This window comes from Coregonus lavaretus, assembly GCF_964263955.1.
Source record: "Coregonus lavaretus genome assembly, chromosome: 7".
NCBI classification, from domain to species: Eukaryota; Metazoa; Chordata; class Actinopteri; order Salmoniformes; family Salmonidae; genus Coregonus; species Coregonus lavaretus.
Genome location: NC_139994.1, coordinates 52,223,921 through 52,247,631, shown reverse-complemented (window position 1 = coordinate 52,247,631; position 23,711 = coordinate 52,223,921). Strand labels below are relative to the sequence as shown.

General features: G+C 42.4%; 1 protein-coding gene across 1 annotated transcript; it reads right to left on the bottom strand.

Moving 5' to 3' along the window:
• Positions 1-303: 303 nt before the first annotated feature.
• Positions 304-23,513, bottom strand: LOC311132803 (NADH dehydrogenase [ubiquinone] iron-sulfur protein 2, mitochondrial-like). Its single transcript, XM_084166143.1, has 13 exons — positions 23,374-23,513; positions 21,924-22,027; positions 9,040-9,230; positions 8,655-8,775; positions 8,043-8,155; positions 7,179-7,253; positions 5,458-5,621; positions 3,655-3,774; positions 2,996-3,125; positions 2,573-2,668; positions 2,085-2,168; positions 1,598-1,655; positions 304-514 (listed from the first exon to the last, which is right to left on the bottom strand). The coding sequence occupies exons 1-13, from the start codon at positions 23,478-23,480 to the stop codon at positions 477-479; spliced, it is 1,401 nt and encodes a 466-aa protein (XP_084022269.1). The 5' UTR covers positions 23,481-23,513; the 3' UTR covers positions 304-476.
• Positions 23,514-23,711: the final 198 nt, after the last annotated feature.

Below are 23,711 nucleotides of genomic sequence, written 5' to 3'. Positions count from 1 at the left end.
AAATCCAGGGTAGAGCAGGGGGGAAGTTGTGGTTTAGCTCAGTCCATTTTTGATGATCAGACCACTCCCCTGACTGTGGGCCTGCACACAGTGTTGGAGGAAGGACAGATCGAAAGACACCTAGAAATGCTTTGGTTTCTGTCGACTTACTCGATCTTTACCACTTCTTCGCCACATGTTGGTTGTGCAACATGGTGTTTTGAAAACGGAAATAGCATCACATGTTATGACTTCCCTAAAGGTCTTACTGTATGTTTCTTAACTACAAAGATAATGATAAGTGAATTGACACTATTTGACCGATCAGTCATAAAATATTTATTAGGTTTATAGCATTATACATCGATGATTACGAGTTGGCCCATCTGTCAGAATATCAGTACAGTGAATGGGAGACAAACAGTAATGACAACGCTGAGAAATCCTCTTCAGAGTGGAACTATGAGTGTCATCATTCAACAGTCAGGTGTTTTAACTTAACGGTCAACTTCTCCAAACACAATGTCCTGGGTGCCTGTCACAAGAAAAAGTAGCAAAAACTCAACCATATACATCGGTGACCATACATTTTTTAACAGGAACTACGCTGAACAAAAATATAAACGCAACATGTAAAGTGTTGGTCCCACGTTTCATGAGCTGAAATAAAAGATCAGACATTTTCCATACGCGCAAAAAGCTTATTTCTCTCAAATTTTGTGCACAAATTTGTTTACATCCCTGTTAGTGAGCATTTCTCCATTGCCAAGATAATCCACCCGACAGGTGTGGCATATCAAGAGGCTGATTAAACAGCATGATGATTACACAGGTGCACCTTGTGCTGGGGACAATAAAAGACCACTAAAATGGGCCGTTTTGTCACACAACACAAAGCCATAGATGTCTCATGTTTAGAGGGAGTGTGCAATTGGCATGCTGACTGCAGGAATGTACACCAGAGCTGTTGCCAGATAATTGAATGTTCATTTCTCTACCATAAGCCGCCTCCAACATCATTTTAGAGAATTTAGCAGTACGTCCAACCGGCCTCACAACCGCAGACCACATGTTACCACGCCAGCCCAGGACAACAACGTGTTCCAGTTCCCGCCAATATCCAGCAACTTCGCACAGCCATTGAAGAGGAGTGGGACAACATTCCACAGGCCACAATCAACAGCCTGATCAACTCTACACGAAGGAGATGAGGCAAATGGTGGTCACACCAGATACTGACTGGTTTTCTGATCCACGCTCATATTTTTTTTTTTAAAGGTATCTGTGACCAACATGTATAGCATGTGAAATCCATAGACTAGGGCCTAATGAATTTATTTCAATTGACCGATTTCATTATATGAACTGTAACTCAGTAAAATTGTTGAAATTGTTGCATGTTGCGTTTATATTTTTGTTCAGTGTACATTAATTTCATTGCTAAGGATTCTGATATTCAATGGTTGACTGATAACATAAGGGTCGTGTTAAGCAGAGATAGATTTGTTTTTAAAACAGAGGTACTAATACAATCAGAACACAGATTTTTGTTATCCGTCGCAAAACATTTTGCTACAGTGTGTCCTACTGAACATGACCCAGTAGAAACATGTCTTACCAATAATGGCCACTACGTCAGCCAGCATGTGTCCTTTAGCCATCATATCCAGGGCAGCCTGGGGAAGACAACATCGCAAAACCATCAACCAACTCCAATCCAACCAACTCCAATTCAACTATAAACAGCAAGAAGCATCATACATAACCTTTTTCTTATTTCATCTGTGTTGCGACACGTTTGCGCAATGCACTTTCAATAAAGTTATTTTATCGTGATTTGATACAGAAACTAAAACAGTTTGGGACGGTCTGGTGTGTTAATGTCCCTAGAACAAACATGTTACAACAGAGACAGAGAGGGGAAGGCAGGGTTGGGCTTGTGTTCTTTTACAAATGCTTTTATACTGGTTTCTAAATGTCCTTAATGAACTGTAAGTAGCCTTGAGGAGGAAGCTGTTTAACACATTGAATAATTTATAATAACTGCGTTAAATAATTCAGGGTGTGAATTCTTTCTGTGTTGTGGTAGTTTGAACTCCCCGTACCAAGTGAGCAAATCCTGGAGCTTTGATTTTGCAGCGGTAGGGCCTGCTGGAACCGTCAGATACCAAATACACACCAAACTCTCCCTGGAAAATAACACAATATTACATATTAATATTCCTACCCAACACATTCACACCAAACTCTCCCTGGAAGAGACAGGAGAGGAGATCACATTACACAACATCATAATATAATTCAGTGTTTTTATCTACTTTCCCAGGGACTACAGATTCTAATTAACCAGCTAGCTAAATCTGGCACATTTACAGAATATCTGGCTGTCAAATCAATGTAATAAATGACATGAAATTGTGTTATATCTAAAGGCGTCCTATGACCTACAACATTGATCAGTTGGAGGAGAATCTCACCATTACAAACAGTAAACTGCACATTTAGAATATCCTCAAAGTATGAGGTTAAATTACAAACAGAGAAAGGCTCAAAGCTCTTCTATCCATGTATGTCTGAGGGAGGGAGGGCTTACCTTGGGTGCTTCTACAGCTGTGTATGTGGATCCGGGGGGCACCTGGTAACCCTCTGTGTACAACTTAAAGTGATGGATCAGAGACTCCATGGACATCTAACATGGGAACATTAACCACCATTACAACTGATGTTTATGCTTATGTAGACTCAATGTGCAACACTCCACCATAACCAGGGCTTGAGTTTAACTATAGGGTAAGGCAGAGGAAGTCGGCAGGGATGATCTAAATGTCCAAAATCAGTGTTTCTTCATCATGGTCCTGAGCACCCAAAAAGGTGCACTCAGACACCTGATTCAACTAATTAACTCATCAAGCCTTTGATTAGTTGAATCCGGTGTGTTAGTGCTAGGGCAAAAACAAAAATGTGCACCCCACTGTCCTAAATGATCTCAAATCAAATTCCATTTAGTCGTTCTCACCTTCATCTCAGATCTCTTGGGCGGGGCCACCTTGGCGTCGTCCACTTTGATCTCTCCTGCTGGCATCTTGTTGAGGGCCTCGATCATGATCCTGAGACTCTGTCTCATCTCCTCCACCCTGCACAGGTACCTGAGCAACACCAAGGACAAAGAGGGAGGGAACAAAACAAGATGTAAATATAAATATTGTTAAGTAGATGGGGAGACAGATGAGGGATCCAGCAGAGAACGTGAGTGGTGGAACGGGGGATTGAACCGCTGCCCTCCAGGGGCATATGTGGACCGGGTGTGGCAGCACTACCACTAGACAAGCCCCCGACAAGGCAAAAAAGAGCAGGACTGCCCAACCCGGTTCCTGGAGAGCTACCGTCCTGTAGGTTTTTGCTCCAACCCTAATCTAGCACACCTGATTCTAATAATTAGCAGGTTGATAAGATGAATCAGGTTAGTAACACCTGGGGTTGGAGCGGAAACCTACAGGAGGGTAGCTCTCCAGGAACAGGGTTGGGCAACCCTGATGTAGAGGATACAATCAAAAACAATCAATGATAAATATGAAGGTAAAACAGTCAAAATCGCTCATCTATACAAAGGCAATACTAAGTAAACGAGCGAGAGAGGCAGACAGAGAGAGAGAGGATAGTAGGCGTTCTTCTCACCTGTCGTAGCAGTCTCCCTTGCTGCCGATGGGGACGTCAAACTCCACCTCGTCATACTTGTCGTAGGGCTGAGACTTCCTCAGGTCCCACTTGATGCCTGAACCCCTCAGCATCACACCACTGACAGACAAGTAGAGGGAGTCTTTTATTTTTAGATTTGTGTGTATTGTTGTGAATTGTTAGATATTACTGCACTGTTGGAGCTATAAACACAAGCATTTAGCTACACCCGCAATAACTTTGGCTAAACATGTGTACAGTGGCTTGCGAAAGTATTCACCCCCCTTCGCATTTTTCCTATTTAGATTTTTGGGGGGTTTGTATAATTTGATTTACACAACATGCCTACCACTTTGAAAATGCAAAATATTTGTTATTGTGAAACAAACAAGAAATAAGACCAAAAAAAACTTGAGCGTGCATAACTATTCACCACCCCAAATTCAATACTTTGTAGAGCCACCTTTTGCAGCAATTACAGCTGCAAGTCTCTTGGGGTATGTATCTATAAGCTTGGCACATCTACCCACTGGGATTTTTGCCCATTCTTCAAGGCAAAACTGCTCCATCTCCTTCAAGTTGGATGGGTTCCGCTGGTGCACAGCAATCTTTAAGTCATACCACAGATTCTCAATTGGATTGAGGTCTGGGCTTTGACTAGGCCATTCCAAGACTTTTAAATGTTTCCCCTTAACCCACTCAGTATGCTTAGGGTCATTGTCCTGCTGGAAGGTGAACCTCCGTCCCAGTCTCAAATCTCTGGAAGACTGAAACAGGTTTCCCTCAAGAATTTCCCTGTTTTTAGCGCCATCCATTATTCAGTCTCATCTGACCAGAGTACCTGCTTCCATATGTTTGGGGAGTCTCCCACATGCCTTTTGGCGAACACCAAACGTGTTTGCTTATTTTTTTCTTTAAGCAATGGCTTTTTTCTGGCCACTCTTCCGTAAAGCCCAGCTCTGTGGAGTGTACGGCTTAAAGTGGTAAAATGGACAGATACTCCAATCTCCGCTGTGGAGCTTTGCAGCTCCTTCAGGGTTATCTTTGGTCTATTTGTTGCCTCTCTGATTAATGCCCTCCTTGCATGGTCCGTGAGTTTTGGTGGGCGGCCCTCTCTTGGCAGGTTTGTTGTGGTGCCATATTCTTTCAAAATAAATGTATAATGGATTTAGTGGTGCTCCGTGGGATGTTCAAAGTTTCTGATCTTTTTTTATAAACCAACCCTGATCTGTACTTCTCCACAACTTTGACCCTGACCTGTTTGGAGAGCTCCTTGGTTTTCATGGTGCCGCTTGCTTGGTGGTGCCCCTTGCTTAGTGGTGTTGCAGACTCTGGAGCCTTTCAGAACAGGTGTATATATACTGAGATCATGTGACAGATCATGTGACACTTAGATTGCACACATGTGGACTTTATTTAACTAATTATGTGACTTCTGAAGGTAATTGGTTACACCAGATCTTATTTAGGGGCTTCATAGCAAAGGGGGTGAATACATATGCACACACCACTTTTCCGTAATTTATTTTTTAGAAATTTTTGAAACAAGTTTTTTTTTTCTATTCACTTCACCAATTTGGACTATTTTGTGTATGTCCATTACATGAAATCCAAATAAAAATCCATTTAAATTACAGGTTGTAATGCAAAAAAATAGGAAAAACACCAAGGGGGATGAATACTTTTGCAAGGCACTGTATGTGACCAATACAATTTGATTTGAGTTAGTTACATCTTTCATTAGCTTCTCAACAGTTTGAGAGTGTATGTGTGTGTGTGTGTGTGTGTGAAAGTGCATCTCACCTGAAGCCATAGTTGAGTGCGTCCTCTGCAGACACAACCCCGATGTCCACAGTGCGGTTCTTCCAGATACGGTTGTTGGTCAACATTTCCTCCACCTCGTCTATTCTGATGGAGAAGTTCTTGCACCACTCGTAGATGTCATCCATTAGTCCCAGTGGCATGTCCTGGAACAAACAGATAACACAATCATCTTATCTTTATAGCGACCATTCCATCGCATACATCGAGTCCCATAGCTATATAGTATATCAATGATGTCGCTCTTGCTGCTGGTGACTCTCAGATCCACCTCTACGCAGACGACACCATTTTGTATACATCTGGCCCTTCATTGGACACTGTGTTAACAAACCTCCAAACGAGCTTCAATGCCATACAACACTCCTTCAGTAGCCTCCAACTGCTCTTAAACACTAGTAAAACTAAATACATGCTCTTCAATTGAACGCTGCTGGCACCCGCCCACCCCACTAGAATCACCACTCTCGACGGGTCTGACCTAGAGTATGTGGACAACTACAAATACCTAGGTGTCTGGTTAGACTGTAAACTCTCCTTCCAGACTCACATTAAGAATCTCCAATCCAAAGTTAAATCTAGAATCGGCTTCCTATTTCGCAACAAACGCCTCCTTCACTCATGCTGCCAAACATGCCCTCGTAAAACTGACTATCCTACCGATCCTTGACTTCGGCGATGTCATTTACAAAATAGCCTCCAACACTCTACTCAGCAAATTGGATGTAGTCTATCACAGTGCCATCCGTTTTGTCTCCAAAGCCCCATACACTACCCACCACCGTGACCTGTACGCTCTTGTTGGCTGGTCCTCACTACATGTTCGTCGTCAAACCCACTGGCCCCAGGCCATCTATAAATAACTGCTAGGCAAATCCCCGCCTTATCTTAGCTCATTGGTCACCATAGCAGCACCCACCCGTAGTCTGCGCTCCAGCAGGTATATCTCACTGGTCATTCCCAAAGCCAACACCTCCTTTGGCCGCCATTCCTTCCAGTTCTCTGCTGCCAATGACTGGAACAAATTGCAAAAATCTCTGAAGCTGGAGACACTTATCTCCCTCACTAACTTTAAGCATCAGTTGTCAGAGCACCTTACCGATTACTGCACCTGTACACAGCCCTTCTGAAATTAGCCCACCCAACTACCTCATCCCTATATTGTTATTTATTTTGCTCTTTTGCACCCCAGTATCTCTATTTGCACATAATCTCTTGCACACCTAGCATTCCAGTGTTAATACTAATTGTAATTATTTTGCACTATAGCCTATATATTGCCTTACCTCCATAACTTGCTACATTTGCACACACCGTATATATATTTTCTGTTGTATTTTTTTGACTTTATGTTTTTTTACCCCATATGTCACAGTGCGGGGGGTGGGGGGGGGGGGGGGGGTGTTGTTTTTATCGCACTGCTTTGCTTTATCTTGGCCAGGTCGCAGTTGTAAATGAGAACTTGTTCTCAACTGGCTTACCTGGTTAAATAAAGGTGAAATAAAAAATAAAATGAAACAATAAATAGCTGTAGGGTGAAGTTGCCCCTAGACGCTGATCTTGGGTCAGTTTTGTGGTCCCCCCCCCCCCCCCCCCCGGTGAATGTTAGGATTGGGGGAGAGGATGCTGATCCTAGATCTGGACCTAGGGGAAACGTCACCCAGGAGCAACCCCATAACACTTAGTTCACAGGAAGCCCTCACCTGGTGTACTCCTCCAGGTCTGACGTAGGCTGCATGCATCCTGGCCCCTGAGACACGCTCATAGAACTCAAACATCTAGGAGAAGGATAGAGACAAGACAAAACACCATTAAAGGTCCAGTGCAATCAAAAACATGATTGTGTTTTACATATATTTACACACTGAGGTTGGAATAATACTGGGAAATTGTGAAAATTATGATAATGCACTTTTAGTGTATGAGACGTTTGAAAAGACTGCCTTAAATTTCGGCCTGTTTGGGTGAGATGGAGTTTTGGCCTGTCTGGTGACATTACATTTGTTAATATACCAATAAGAAAGAGAGTTCCAAACCTCTCTGCCAGCTAGTTTTCCCCATCCCCACTCAGACCACTCTCAGACAGTCCTCGCAAAATTCTTGCTTGAGAAATTGCTCTTTGCTACGAAGCAATTTTTGTTTCTTTTTCACAATTTTAACTGAAAACAATCACAGTAATATACTTAATAGTAACCCAGAAATGACTTGATATTCAGATAAGAACGGCTGCATTGGACTTTAAAACCCCCTCTGTAGCTCAATTGGTAGAGCATGGCGCTTGTAACGCCAGGGTAGTGGGTTCGATCCCCGGGACCACCCATACGTAAAAATGTATGCGCACATCTATAAAAGCGTCTGCTAAATGGCATATTATTATTTAAGGAGTTAAAAATGGCTACTTCAGCAAAAGGAGGGAGGAAGATCAGGACCCGTTCATAAAGCATCTCAGAATGCTTTAATCTGATTCGTTATGATCGAAAAGGCAAAACTGATTCTACATCATCACTCCTTCTCTGTGATGCTTGATACATACGGCCCCAGATCCTAAATTCTGTTTCTGTTCTCACCTTCTCTCTCTCCTCGAACATCCAGAAGAAGGGGGTCATGGCTCCGATGTCCAGGGCGTGTGTGGTGATGGCCATGATGTGGTTCAGGATGCGAGTCAGCTCGCCGAAAAGAACTACAAGACAAGTTGACACTGAAAAGTCATACTTACTTAATTCACCCACTGTTGCCCATCTTCTGCCTGTGTGGAGATTGTGTTCCATGACAAGCCACAGTCCCACTGTATTCCCATGTTGACTGTTGAACTCCATGTAGCTAACTACTGCCCCCTAGTGACATTTTAGACATTTTAGTCATTTAGCAGACGCTCTCATCCAGAGCGACTTACAGTTAGTGCGTGCTTACATTTTCATACTAGTGACTATAAAAGGGTAAATGGGGCCAGATTACCTAAGGTCGTCATGATTCTTACGCTTGTTATTGTCGTGCTGGTAAAGGAGGGAGGCGCAGCACGTTTTTAACCACAAATGCCACTTGTTAACCCAAACTGTACCCTTATCTCTGAACCTACAATTCGGGAAAAAAAAGCTCATTTAAGTTGGTTTGCTCATCAGTTGAAGGTATTGGTTAGTTTGTCCTTTCTGGCATGGTCGTCTAGAAGCACCTGGTCTCACCTCTGATCCACTGTGCGCGGGGAGGGGCCTGGATGTTGAGCAGCTTCTCCACGGCCAGAGAGTAGGCCTGCTCGTTACACATCATGGACACGTAGTCCAGCCTGTCAAAGTAGGGCAGCGCCTATAGTACACACAGGAAGATTGGTCAATACATTTCATCAAACAAAAATATGCTCGTTATAGAAGAGCCTTAACACGAGATTGTACATTACAAGCATCTTAGCCAGGACACTGACGCTAGTAACTTTCAGCCAATTTGCTATCCTAGCTGCAGGTTTAACTATTCTGCCATGATTCAGCCTTAGTGTTTTTGGATGTTGTTTTCTTACATACCACTTGGTGCCATACCTTACTGTCTCTAGGTGTGCTACATGGTGTTACGTACCTGCAGGTAGGTCTTGTACTCAATTAGTTTTTCTGTGCCGCGGTGCAGCAGGCCCACGTGGGGATCACACTTCTTCACTGACTCCCCGCTGAGCTCCAGCACCAGACGCAGCACGCCGTGGGCCGCGGGGTGCTGGGGGCCAAAGTTAATGGTCAGGTTAGACACCTCCTTCTCCATAGGAGCATCCTTATCTGTGGAGAGCGAGAGCGAGATTGAGAGGAGATTTGGCAGTTAAAGTTGATAAGAAAGCTACTTTATTGTTAAAAGTAAAACCGGGGGGGGGGGGGGGGGGCTAGAGAGCGTGCTATGGAATAGACGTGTTTTGTTAGAGCTCCGCTCAATTTTGAAACAAATTTATATTTATCTTAATCTCTCACCCCCTATAACTTTAAACATTGTCTGGCAATATGACAAAAGGAAAAGGCACCAAAAAAAGGGGGCGCTAAACAAGATCATTTGGATGAGACAGACAACAAACCGATGTCAACATCGCCAACCCACGAGGAGTTAGCTGAAGATGCTAGCTCCCAAGAGCTCCCCACAGAACCTACTCCAAGTGACCTACTGGCCGCTATAAACTCACTAAGCAAGAAGGTGGACACAAGGTTGGCTGATATCTCAAAGAGTATTGGGACTTTGACTGAAACTGTGAAGGCAAACAAGGGTAGGGTGTATGAGGTCGAGCAGACGACAGTTGATCAAAAGACCAGGCTACAGGACATTGAGAAAATGACAACAAAACCCTGAAAGCCCGAATGGAAATGCTCGAGTCACATTCAAGACGGCCGAACATCCGGATATTTGGGATCCAGCAGGACACTGAGAAAGGGAAACCCACTGAATTTGTTTCGGCGCTGATACCAGTATTGCTGGGGAGTGAACACTTCAAAACGCCCATGCTGATCGACCGCGCACACAGATCACAGGCAACGAAGCCGGCCAAGGGCGCACCACCACGGCTGCACTATCCCCAGACCAGGGATCTCATCCTCAAGCTGGCTAGTCATAAGTTCCCCCTTAACTACAACGGAGCCAGGGTGTCTTTCTACCCAGATCTTACTTTGGAGGTGAGGAACCAACGGAAAGAGTATGATGAGTTGTGCAAGAAATGCAGGGCGGCCAACATCCGGTATTGATTCCTCTTCCCAGCCTGGTTTAAGATGACAGTCGAGGGATCAACACGTACGTTTGACAACCCAAAAGAGGCCGACCTGTTCTTGTCAAGCAAGCTCCCTGGCTGAGGATACAGAACTGCTGTCAGCAGGCTAAGTGGCAAATACAGGCCAGGAACGTGTTTGAATTTCCTGCCGATGTCTTTTCGATCAGAAGATCAGACATTGGGACTTATAATGATGGGTGAGATGTTATTGCTTATATAGTATTGTTTAGCCAATCATGTTTTAGTCCCACAGCCCCTGACGTGAGAGATAAGTGTTATTTAATATTTGTTTAAATGCGGAGCATCTATAGATGCCGAGTTAGTTCAGGCTTTATGTCTAGGTACCGTAAGGTTTGTGTGTTAGTCAAGGAGTGCTTCGTTTGGGGAAGTCACTCAGTAATGGAACGGGAGGGGGGATGGGGTCTGTGTTTTATGTTCACTTTTAGTACAGGTGGCATGACAAGTACCCGCACGGCGGGACGTTTTCCTTTTGGGTTTTGTATGACAGCAACAATTTGCTCTAAAATAAGAAATGCCACATAGTGACCAGGCATAGAGTAGACCTGGTGGATTAAAGATAGTCAGTTGGAACTGCAATGGCTTGGGTCATGTCGTGAAAAGAGCTAAGGTTTTTTCCCATCTTAAATCACTTGGCGCTGACATAGTGCTTCTTCAAGAAACTCATTAAAACGCTCGGCTTAGGACAAACTACTAGTCGGCTGGATCAGTCAGATATACCAGTCTAATTTTGATGCAAAAGCGAGAGGGGTAGCAATCCTGATAAGGAAAAACATTCCTTTTATTTACTCATCCTCGATTTCAGATCCTAATGGTCGGTATATTATTGTGGCTGGTACACTGAATTCGATACCAATAACCTTGGTCAATTTATATGGACCCAACTTCGATGATCCATTATTTTTTACAAAGGGTATTTAAGGCCATAGCAAATATCTCAGATACAAGTGTTATTGTTGGAGGCAACTTTAACTGTATGTTAGATCCTCTTTTAGATAAACAGCTATCAAGGTCACTTCAACAATCAAATGCCAGTGACTGTCTAAATACATTGATGACAAACCTTAACATTGTCGATATTTGGAGACTGATAGGGATTATTCTTTATTTTCATCAGTTCATAAGTCATATTCCAGAATTGACTATTTTTTGTTGGACTCCAAACTAATTTCAGCAGCTGCATCGGTTACCTATAAACCGATTCTAATTACAGACTACTTGTTGAAAGATGAGACTGTGTCAGTATTTGATGGAGCAGATTGCTTTTTTCCTCTGAGCTAACGACACGGGGGATGTTGACGACTCCACCCTTTGGGAATCTCTCAAGGCTGTGATTAGAGGTTACATTATTTCATATACATCGGAGAGGAAGAAATGCGCCAATACTAGGTTGAAATTAATTGAAAGAGAGTTAGGGGGAACAAGAGAATGTTTTTAGAACAAATTCCTCGAATGCAGTTCTTGAGAAGATCACAAAGTTGAAATATGAATACAATACTATCCTTTCCAAACGGGTGGCCTCTTTACTTGCTAGAATGCAACAGTTATTTTGAACTGGGTGACAACCACATAAATTATTAGCAAGACAGCTAAGGCATGTACAGGCATCTAGAGCTATTCATAAAATAAAAAGACAAGAATGGTAAAATAGTAACAGATCTGCAGGATATTAATAAATGCTTTGCGCAGTTTTACTCAGAGCTATATCAATCGAAATGCTACTGATCCACAAACTATGGAACGCTTTCTCACTGAATGTGAACTTCCTAAACTAGACAGGGGGGCAAGCTGCTGCACTCGGTGCCGGGATAAATTTAGAGGAGCATAACACAGCGATAGCACAATTTCCAAACAGCAAGGCCCCTGGGCCCAATGGATATGTAATAGAATTCTGGAGCATTTCGGGTTTGGAAAGTTATTTATTAATTGGATAAGAATTATTTATGCACACCCAATGGCATCCGTGGTAACCAATCAGGAGATGTCGTAGTCATTCCGCCTGTTCAAAGGCTGTCGACAGTGGTACCCTATTTCGCCTGCTCTCTTCGCTATACAATGGAACCCCTTGCTACTCGCATTTGCGTATGTGCAGATATAGCTCCCCTTAAGATAAAAGACACGCAGCACAAAATCTCTCTCTATGTAGACGATGTTCTTTTGTTTTTATCCATGCCTAAAACTTATATTCCCCCCTTACTTAACTTGATAAGTACATTTGGCTCCTTCTCTGGCTACAGGGCGGCAGGTAGCTTAGTTGTTAAGAGCGTTGTGCCAGTAACCGAAAGGTCGCTGGTTCTAATCCCCGAGCCGACTAGGTGAAAAAACTGTCTGTGCCCTTGAGCAAGGCACTTAACCCTAATTGCTCCTGTAAGTCGCTCTGGATAAGAGCGTCTGCTAAATGACCAATTTATTTTATTTACAAGATAAACTGGCAAAAATGCGAATTGATGCCGATATCTCGGCCTGTGGATATGCAATTTCTGCAATCTACCCAATTTAGAACAGTGAAGGACAAGTTCACAAGCCTTGGCATTGTAGTGACAAGAAAACTTCATCAGCTATTGAAAACGAATTGGGACATGAAAATTGATCAGCTTAAACAAAAAATTGATTTTTGGACAACTCTGCCTATTTCCTTGGTTGGTCGTATAAACGCTATTAAAACGGTTGTCCTACCCAGGTTTCTTTACCTCTTCCAATGTCTACCCAATTTCATACCACAAAGCTATTTTAAGAAACTGTATTCAATAGTAATTCCATTCTTATGGGATAACAAGGCAGCCAGAATTTCAAAGAAGCATTTATGCAAGTACAAGATAGAGGGGGGTTTTGGCCTTCCTCACTTTAAACTGTATTATTGGGCTGCTAATCTGAACATTGTGTCTTTCTGGAGGGAAAGTTTACCTGGGATCCGACAGAATGATATGCCTTCATGGCTTTTGACTGAGCAGGCCTCCTGTCAACGTTTCTCACTCCTGCACTTGTTAATAGCCCAGCATATGTGAAAAAAACACTTATGACTCTAACCCAGGGGTGTCAAACGTCCGGCCCGCGGGCCGGATCAGGCCCGCAAACGGGTTTAATCCGGCACGCGAGATGATAAAAAAATAAATAAAAAAAATGTCTTTTTTTGGGGGGGGGTAAAGTATAAAAATGCACTGCAATTTTTCAATAAAATAAACTGCTGTTCCAATTGCGTCCACTGGATGGCGCAATAGCAATTGTGTTAAGCAAGCAAACTGTTTATACCGGGGCAGAGCAAGTAGGTCAAGCACGTGCAGCCAATGAGCTACTTTGTTTTGCCCGCGATATTTATTACGGCTTCTACTTTTAACATTATGTGCTTTGGCACCCTCATTGCCCCAATATGTCTCTGTCAAAAAAGAGAAAAGTGGACGCAGAGTGCAGAGTGTTCCAAGAAAAATGGTCATCCTATTTATTCACGGAATTGAATGGGAAAGCTGTATGTTTGGTGTGTTCAGAGCATGTTGCAATGCTGAAAGAATATAACCTTCGTCGCCACCATGTGAGTCTTCATGCCGACAAATATGACAACTTTCAAGGACAGCGGAGATGAGAGAAGGTGAATGAACTGTTGGCGGGTCTGAAGAAACAGCAGTCTGTGTTTACTCGCAGTGGCTTCAAAACCATTTAGTGAGGGTGAATTTGTAAAAACATGCATGATGAAGGCAGCGGAGATTGTGTGCCCTGAAAAGCGGCAGGCTTTTGCAAATATCAGCCTGACAAGAAACACAGTTGCAGACAGGATTTCCGATCTTTCAGTGGATTTGGACAGCCAGTTGAAGCAAAAAGTAAAGTCATTTATTGCGTTTTCGGTTGCAATTGATGAAAGCACGGACATTACAGATGTTGCACAACTGGCCATTTTCATCCGCGGAGTTGATGACACATTGACCGTCACCGAGGAGTTCGTGGAGTTGGTGCCGATGACAGATACAACGACAGCAGCTGATATTTTTACCGCACTCGTCGGCGCGCTGGACAGGGTCGGAGTGGACTGGTCCCGCGCTGTCAGCCTGGCTACAGATGGTGCGCCCTCAATGATCGGGAAAAAAGCAGGCGTTGTGACAAAGTTCAGAGAGAAAGTGCAATCTGCAAATGGAGGACGTGATTTTTTGACTTTTCACTGTATTTTGCACCAGGAGGCTTTGTGTTGCAATTCATTAAAGATGGATAACGTCATGAAGGTGGTCATCCAAATTGTTAATTTCATCCGATCCAGAAGCCTGAATCACCGTCAGTTTGACAGCCTTCTCAGAGAGAAAGACCACATCTATGGCCTGCCATACCACACTGAGGTAAGATGGTTAAGCCGAGGTGCTGTGCTGAGGCGTTTCTTTGATTTACGAGAAGAAATTGAACAGTTCATGGAAGAAAAGGGCAAACCAGTGTTAGAATTTCATTCCGCAGAATGGATGCAGGACCTTGCATTTATGGTGGATGTTACAGAGCACCTGAATAACTTGAACAAACAGCTGTAAGGGCGCAACAAAGTTGTCACGCAGTATTATGACAGCATACGTTCTTTCAAGTTGAAGCTGTCATTGTGGGAGACGCAACTTGCCGGTGGTGATGCAGCTCACTTCCCCTGTCTGAAAAATGTGTGCGCGACCCAACATGTGGCAGACATGAAGCGGTTCAAAGATAAAATAACGGGACTGTTACGGGAGTTTGAGCAACGCTTTCAGATTTATGTTTATATGTTTTTATGTTGATGTGCTATTGTTTTTAATTGATTTTATTTTATTTGTATATTTAACCTATTCTTGACTCTGTGGTTCTTGCACTTGTTTGGGGAACAGGATTTCATTATTTTTATCTACATTTCTGCCTGAGAAATGACACCCTGATATAGTTCTGTGATCTGTGATATACTTCTGTGAATCACTGAGGCATTGTGTGTTTGTGTGTTCTTTGTCCTCAGAACTTTCAAATAACTTGAGGTGTTTTATGATTAATAGTGATGTTGTGCTTTTGGACACTGTCCTCAGGCTCCAGCTTTATGTTTATATGTTTTTATGTTGATGTGCTATTGTTTTTAATTGTTTTTATTTTATTTGTATATTTAACCTATTCTTGACTCTGTGGTTCTTGCACTTGTTTGGGGAACAGGATTTCATTATTTTTATCTACATTTCTGCCTGAGAAATGACACCCTGATATAGTTCTGTGATCTGTGAAACAGTTCTGTTAATCACTGAGGCATTGTGTGTTTGTGTGTTCTTTTTCTTTAGAATTTTCTAATAAACTTGACGTGTTTTATGATTAATAGTGATGTTATGCTTGTACTATTTTGGACACACTGTCCTCAGGCTCCAGCTTTATGTTGTATGTTGATCGTATTAAAACAAAGAAAACAATCTGAAGTTGTTGTTTTTAAGTTATATATACTATGATTTTTCCGGTCCTGCCCACTTGGGAATAGATTTTCCTCCATGTGGCCCCTGAGCTAAAATGAGTTTGACACCCCTGCTCTAACCCAGTCATTTGTCACACTCTTAGGATCTGGAAACAGATTAGGTATTTTCTTAACATACCCACTGTATTTGCCTGAATCATGCTTTCCACCCTGCATTGGATGATATGGTGTTTTCACAGTGGAGGGAGAAGGGGCTCACAACAATCGGTAACTTATACATGGATGGTCATTTAGTTTCATTTCAACAATTACAGGGTTTAGTTTAACATGCCAGCAACATATTTATTCAAATCAGGAACTTCTTAAGGACACATATCCCACAGTACGGCATTAAGCCAAAGAATCCTACATTAGATAGCCTTATCCTTGTCAAACCCCATTCAAAAGGGTCGGTCTCAAGACATTATGATGTGCTACAGGCCCACATAGAGGTATCCACAGACACTATTAAAAAGGGCTTGGTAGAAGCTCTCAGGAATATAAACCACTGTTCAGTGAATGCCAGACACAACCTTGTTCAGTTTAAGGTGATACACAGGTTACATTACTCAAAAGTGAAACTGCATAAAATATTCCCAGACACCTCACCACTGTGTGAGAGGTGCAAGCAGGATGAGGGGACTTTGACCCACTTATTTTAGACATGTCCTAAGTTACATGTTTACTGGGCTCTCATGTTTGACTACTTATCTAAAGCCTTTGATAGTTATAGCCCCAGACCCATTGATCAGTCTGTTTGGTACAGTTGATGGGAACAACCAGGAAGGGAAGGCTGTCTCTCTGTTTGGGACAGTTGATGGGAACAACCAGGAAGGGAAGGCTGTCTCTCTGTTTGGGACAGTTGCTGGGAACAACCAGGAAGGGAAGGCTGTCTCTCTGTTTGGGACAGTTGCTGGGAACAACCAGGAAGGGAAGGCTGTCTCTCTGTTTGGTACAGTTGATGGGAATAACCAGGAAGGGAAGGCTGTCTCTCTGTTTGGGACAGTTGATGGGAACAACCAGGAAGGGAAGGCTGTCTCTCTGTTTGGGACAGTTGCTGGGAACAACCAGGAAGGGAAGGCTGTCTCTCTGTTTGGGACAGTTGCTGGGAACAACCAGGAAGGGAAGGCTGTCTCTCTGTTTGGTACAGTTGATGGGAACAACCAGGAAGGGAAGGCTGTCTCTCTGTTTGGTACAGTTGATGGGAATAACCAGGAAGGGAAGGCTGTCTCTCTGTTTGGGACAGTTGATGGGAACAACCAGGAAGGGAAGGCTGTCTCTCTGTTTGGTACAGTTGATGGGAACAACCAGGAAGGGAAGGCTGTCTCTCTGTTTGGTACAGTTGATGGGAATAACCAGGAAGGGAAGGCTGTCTCTCTGTTTGGGACAGTTGATGGGAACAACCAGGAAGGGAAGGCTGTCTCTCTGTTGGGTACAGTTGATGGGAACAACCAGGAAGGGAAGTCTGTCTCTCTGTTTGGTACAGTTGATGGGAATAACCAGGAAGGGAAGGCTGTCTCTCTGTTTGGTACAGTTGATGGGAACAACCAGGAAGGGAAGGCTGTCTCTCTGTTTGGTACAGTTGATGGGAACAACCAGGAAGGGAAGGCTGTCTCTTTTTGTCCTCTATTAGCCAAAAGGCTCATTCTGCAATTTTGGAAATTGGAGACTGTACCATTGAAATGTTGTTACGGGATTTATGGAATGTAATGCATATGGAAAAGATTCAATACAATACCTCCAATAGAAGTCCAATGTTTTACAAAATATGGCAGCCAATACTGGATAAATGGTCTATTCCCCCTTCATAACTGGGTTGATGATCTGCTGCTACTCTGTGCTGTACTCCACTCAATATTTATTTTTGGTTTAACTACACTGCTTGTAATGACTATATGCTGTCTTTTTATAATATGTACCACCTAATAGTTTTATTTTATTTTTGTATGTGTGAGTTAAGTTTTGTTTTGTCCTCTAAATGTGCCATCCCATTCAACAGTACAATGAATATCAATGTTTGTATCTCTGTATTTTTTAAATTGGAAAATAAACATGTTCTATAAAAAATTTTAAAGGTACAATCAACGCTCTTGGCCTTCGTCAATTCGGCTCTTGGCCTTCGTCAGAGTTTTACATAGACAAAAGAAAGAGAGAGCGGTTGGACAGGCTAGTTCAGGGGTGTCAAACGTCCGGCCCACGGGCCGGATCAGGCCCGCAAACGGGTTTAATCCGGCCCGCGAGATGATTTCCAAAAAAAATAAAAAATGTTTTTATTTTTTTTATTTTTAAAGTAAAAATGCGCTGCAATTTTTCAATAAAATTAACTGCTGTTCCAATTGCGTCCACTGGATGGCGCAATAGCAATTGTGTTAAGCAAGCAAACTGTTTATACCGGGGCAGAGCAAGTAGGTCAAGCACGTGCAGCCAATGAGCTACTTTGTTTTGCCCGCGATATTTATTACGGCTTCTACTTTTAACATTATGTGCTTTGGCACCCTCATTGCCCCAATATGTCTCTGTCAAAAAAGAGAAAAGTGGACGCAGAGTGCAGAGTGTTCCAAGAAAAATGGTCATCCTATTTATTCACGGAATTGAATGGGAAAGCTGTATGTTTGGTGTGTTCAGAGCATGTTGCAGTGCTGAAAGAATATAACCTTCGTCGCCACTATGTGAGTCTTCATGCCGACAAATATGACAACTTTCAAGGACAGCGGAGATGAGAGAAGGTGAATGAACTGTTGGCGGGTCTGAAGAAACAGCAGTCTGTGTTTACTCACAGCCGAGACATCAGTGACGCTGCAGTGAAAGCTAGCTACCTCATTGCTAATGAAATCGCAGTGGCTTCAAAACCATTTAGTGAGGGTGAATTTGTAAAAACATGCATGATGAAGGCAGCGGAGATTGTGTGCCCTGAAAAGCGGCAGGCTTTTGCAAATATCAGCCTGACAAGAAACACAGTTGCAGACAGGATTTCCGATCTTTCAGTGGATTTGGACAGCCAGTTGAAGCAAAAAGTAAAGTCATTTATTGCGTTTTCGGTTGCAATTGATGAAAGCACGGACATTACAGATGTTGCACAACTGGCCATTTTCATCCGCGGAGTTGATGACACATTGACCGTCACCGAGGAGTTCGTGGAGTTGGTGCCGATGACAGATACAACGACAGCAGCTGATATTTTTACCGCACTCGTCGGCGCGCTGGACAGGGTCGGAGTGGACTGGTCCCGCGCTGTCAGCCTGGCTACAGATGGTGCGCCCTCAATGATCGGGAAAAAAGCAGGCGTTGTGACAAAGTTCAGAGAGAAAGTGCAATCTGCAAATGGAGGACGTGATTTTTTGACTTTTCACTGTATTTTGCACCAGGAGGCTTTGTGTTGCAAGTCATTAACGATGGATAACGTCATGATGGTGGTCATCCAAATTGTTAATTTCATCCGATCCAGAAGCCTGAATCACCGTCAGTTTGACAGCCTTCTCAGAGAGAAAGACCACATCTATGGCCTGCCATACCACACTGAGGTAAGATGGTTAAGCCGAGGTGCTGTGCTGAGGCGTTTCTTTGATTTACGAGAAGAAATTGAACAGTTCATGGAAGAAAAGGGCAAACCAGTGTTAGAATTTCATTCCGCAGAATGGATGCAGGACCTTGCATTTATGGTGGATGTTACAGAGCACCTGAATAACTTGAACAAACAGCTGCAAGGGCGCAACAAAGTTGTCACGCAGTATTATGACAGCATACGTTCTTTCAAGTTGAAGCTGTCATTGTGGGAGACGCAACTTGCCAGTGGTGATGCAGCTCACTTCCCCTGTCTGAAAAATGTGTGCGCGACCCAACATGTGGCAGACATGAAGCGGTTCAAAGATAAAATAACGGGACTGTTACGGGAGTTTGAGCAACGCTTTCAGATTTATGTTTATATGTTTTTATGTTGATGTGCTATTGTTTTTAATTGATTTTATTTTATTTGTATATTTAACCTATTCTTGACTCTGTGGTTCTTGCACTTGTTTGGGGAACAGGATTTCATTCTTTTTATCTACATTTCTGCCTGAGAAATGACACCCTGATATAGTTCTGTGATCTGTGAAACAGTTCTGTTAATCACTGAGGCATTGTGTGTTTGTGTGTTCTTTTTCTTTAGAATTTTCTAATAAACTTGACGTGTTTTATGATTAATAGTGATGTTGTGCTTGTACTATTTTGGACACACTGTCCTCAGGCTCCAGCTTTATGTTGTATGTTGATCGTATTAAAACAAAGAAAACAATCTGAAGTTGTTGTTTTTAAGTTATATATACCATGATTTTTCCGGTCCTGCCCACTTGGGAATAGATTTTCCTCCATGTGGCCCCTGAGCTAAAATGAGTTTGACACCCCTGGGCTAGTTGGTTCGGAATTCATGCATACGAGTTGAGATAAAGCTGTATGTAGAATGACTGTATGACAACGTCACAGAGCATGATGTGGAATGATTCTAAATCTATAATAAAGTGATAAAGTCACAGAATGAGTTTAGAAACCACTGACAACAATGTTGTGGCCAATCAGGTTTGATGGAGCAGCAGTCAATAAAATGCAACTACCACATATCAAACAAACAGATTTCAATCATAATACACAACTTTGGACTTGGGCCTAAAAAACCACTTGGGATTTGACCTTTGACTTTGAGTACTCGAATGAAAAAAAGCTATTTTTAGAACAAGGAAAAAAATAAGTGTAAAAAAATAAGTGTGCATTTATCTACATGCCAACAGTGAGCAACAATGCCTAATTTATAATAACCATTACAGATAACATTTCACATTACATTTTAGTCATTTAGCAGACACTCTTATCCAGAGTGACTTACAGTTAGTGAGTGCATACATTTTCATACAGATAACAAACCCTAATTGCTAAATTGCCTCATATATTCAGTCAATAAAAAAAACAAGTGCCATTTAAGATTAATTTACTGAAACTGTAATATCAACTGGTTATATTATATCGTGGAACACAATTTTCAAAAATGTAGTAACCTCAGCAGTGTGGCTCTTGCTTGTAGAAGCCGATGGCTGTGCAATGGCATAGCCTTGTTTCGTTCATTTTGCAGACAAGCCTCCCTTATTTCCCGAGCCCTTATCACAGTCAAGACTCCTATTTTATAGAAAAAAATATGATGTAAAATAACAGAATAAAATAGAACTGAATAGCGCGAATTGATTCGCATCTCGCGACTGGAAAAGTAATTTTCAAAGAGTGATCATTTGAAAAGGGGCTCAATTTGGAAAGTTGAAAGACATTTTTCAGGGTTACAAACCAAAAACGATCTTCTGTATGCCTGTTCCTTGGAATGTTTCTTAACAATGAACAATTCTACATTGAACACTGCATGGGAATGAATTATGGCCAGGACATCTGTTTGGTGAGTAGGCCTAGGCTTAATGATTCTGATGAAAATACGCTCTGTCTTTATCAAACTAATGTTTTTGCATATTTTCAGTGTGGAAGCTGTATGTTTAGGGGAGTAATAGGCTAACCAATTCTAAATGCCACTAGCAGTTCGCAAAGTAGGGTTGTCACTAACGTTAGTTACTACAGCCACAAAAACCTGCCTGTTTCTACAATTCTGCTTCTTAAAACTCAGATTTTAAAATTAACCCTTAACCCCAATGTTAAACTTATGCCTAACCTTAAATTAAGACAAAAAAGCAACAACAATATAGCCAACTTTGACTTTGTGGCAACTAGTGACAAACGCTAAGTAGCCTACGCGGAAAATGACGCAATTATTCCAAAACTGCAGCTCATTGTTGGAACACATACTTCCCTACTTCAGTCAACCAGTCCATTTCAAATTTGTGATAAAACCGTCATCATTAGGCAAGGAATGTAGCTTGTGTATCCAATCCCATCAGTTAGATACGTTTTTATAGGCATTTATTTCTGTAGGCGCACACAGCACGTGTGTGTAAAGGGAGTGATAGGAACACAATTGAGTGAGCGAGACACGGAGGGGAAAGGGAATTTAGGGAGCAGAACTGTGACACTTGGTTTGGTTACATTTCTGTTGTGTCCCGTAAATGCACATGTTCAAATGGAACATTAGAGTGAAGGTAAATTAATGTTGTCTTCAAGAATACATTTAAACCAAATCGTTTTACAGTATTTGAAAAAAAATGTGACCTCTGGTTAAATATTGAGTTTTGATGTCAATTTGAGTACTCGATTACTCATGCCCATCCGTAATAACAACTAGCAGGCCTATAGATGAAGACTGAACACAACAGTGGGGCGTACCATTCCACGGTGGGGGGACCCATTTCTCAGTGATGGCACTGGGGTACATCACCGCCCCGGCATACTGCTCCGCCCACTCCACATCTGGCTGCCACTGTTTCTGCCTGGAAAGAGAGAACAACAAGCAACCATGATGCATCAATGGTACTAAGGCAGTGTGTGGATGTGGATGACCCAGTGTTTAACCCAAGGGGTTTTAAACCTCTCCTCAGGGACCCCCAGCCGTTCCATGTATTTGAACTAATCATCAAGCGCCCTTGCCTACCTGAATCAGGTGAGCTAGTTCAGGACTACAACAAAATTGTGAAATGTCTAGGAGGAGGTTTGAAAACCACTTGTTTAACCTACACACTCTAGTGAGGTAAACTAATGCTTTCTCAGAGCAATAACAAATAATACAGGGGGAGTGGGATATGCAAAAAATATCAAAATAATTCACACCACACACACTTATACAGGTTACACACTTGTACATGTGTGAAACAGGACAAACATAAGCACCCCTTATTTGACCTTTTTGATAACATGTGCCAAGTAAACTCCTAATATAAGTAGACTGGAGGCCTGGGTAGGGCATTAATTTGCTCTAGGTCAACCAAGACAGACTGACGACATGGTCACTAATTACAGAGACTCACCAAATATAATGATTTTGTGTATAAAGCAGGCCTCAATATCAAGCATTACCCAACTGTTGGTAATGGTTCATAGCCGACTTCTCAAGGCACAAATTGATTGTTTTTTTTCCTCTCTCGAAAAGGCTGAACTGTTCCAAGTTACTGTCTAACACGTTTTTATATTTGACTCTGAAGTGATTCATATGAATGTGTGAGAGGTGTACAACCGGTGTTGTTGACCTCAATACAGTAACTGGCTTCAGGTTGTGTAAACACTCATACAACGTTATCTAAACGTGTTGTTATTGAGCCTAGCAAACTACAACAAGGTGACTAACTAGCTAGCCTGGAATCCAGACCTATTTTGTGACAACGTTCTACTCATTGTAGACGTTTTTTCAGACAAGAGTGAGAAACATGCATTTTAATTGCAAGAAATTGCTAGGTAAGGTTAACGTTACTCTGCTAGTTCGCAAGAGGACAAGCTGGCCACGAATCGAATGTGCTGCAGTGCTGTCAGAATCCACATGATTCGACTCAAGTAACCTAGCTACTAACGTTAGCCGGTTTGCCAACTAACTAAAAGCTGTTTTAATGTTACAGCAAGTATACAACAGTTCCTTCTGACACAACATAAGACACAATATGTTGATGTTGGGTGGCGTGTCAGGTCTGTGAACGACAAGCCCAAACGCTGTTGTATGATGAGCAGTGCCTTTTGTTAGCTAGCTAATGCTGGCTGTTATGTGACCGTTTTGATCCCTAAACGACCTATTTGGACATTATTGTCCGGTTAAACTATACTTGCACTTATCAAAATATGAGAATCTCACCTGTTTTGCAGGACAGTGAAAGCAGGGCTAACTAAATTACTATTTAAAATCAATTTTGTTGAAGGACGTCCGAGTTTGCTAAGAGACCTCAACATTGTCCCCGCCATCTTGGCAGCCGACGTATCTTTGCGTCCTTCTTCTTCTTCAGTGGGGTTTATCGGCTATTGGCATCCAACGTTATGGTGCATTACCGCCACCTACTGTACTGGAGTGTGGGCCAGAGACAGGGAGAAACTAAATCCTACCTGCAACGTTTGAGACTATTTCTAATGACGTTCTACTCAATATACTCTTTACACTAATTTCCTGTATCCCCTTCTCCCTCATACAAGATCTCA

Excerpts from the sequence above, each read along its gene's own strand:
- LOC311132803 (XM_084166143.1), bottom strand. The coding sequence starts at position 23,480 with ATGGCGGGGACAATGTTGAGGTCTCTTAGCAAACTCGGACGTCCTTCA. Across the intron at positions 8,156-8,654 it reads CCGCGCACAGTGGATCAGAG|TTCTTTTCGGCGAGCTGACT; the intron begins GTGAGACCAGGT and ends CTTGTCTTGTAG. Across the intron at positions 2,669-2,995 it reads CCAAGAGATCTGAGATGAAG|ATGTCCATGGAGTCTCTGAT; the intron begins GTGAGAACGACT and ends TTCCCATGTTAG.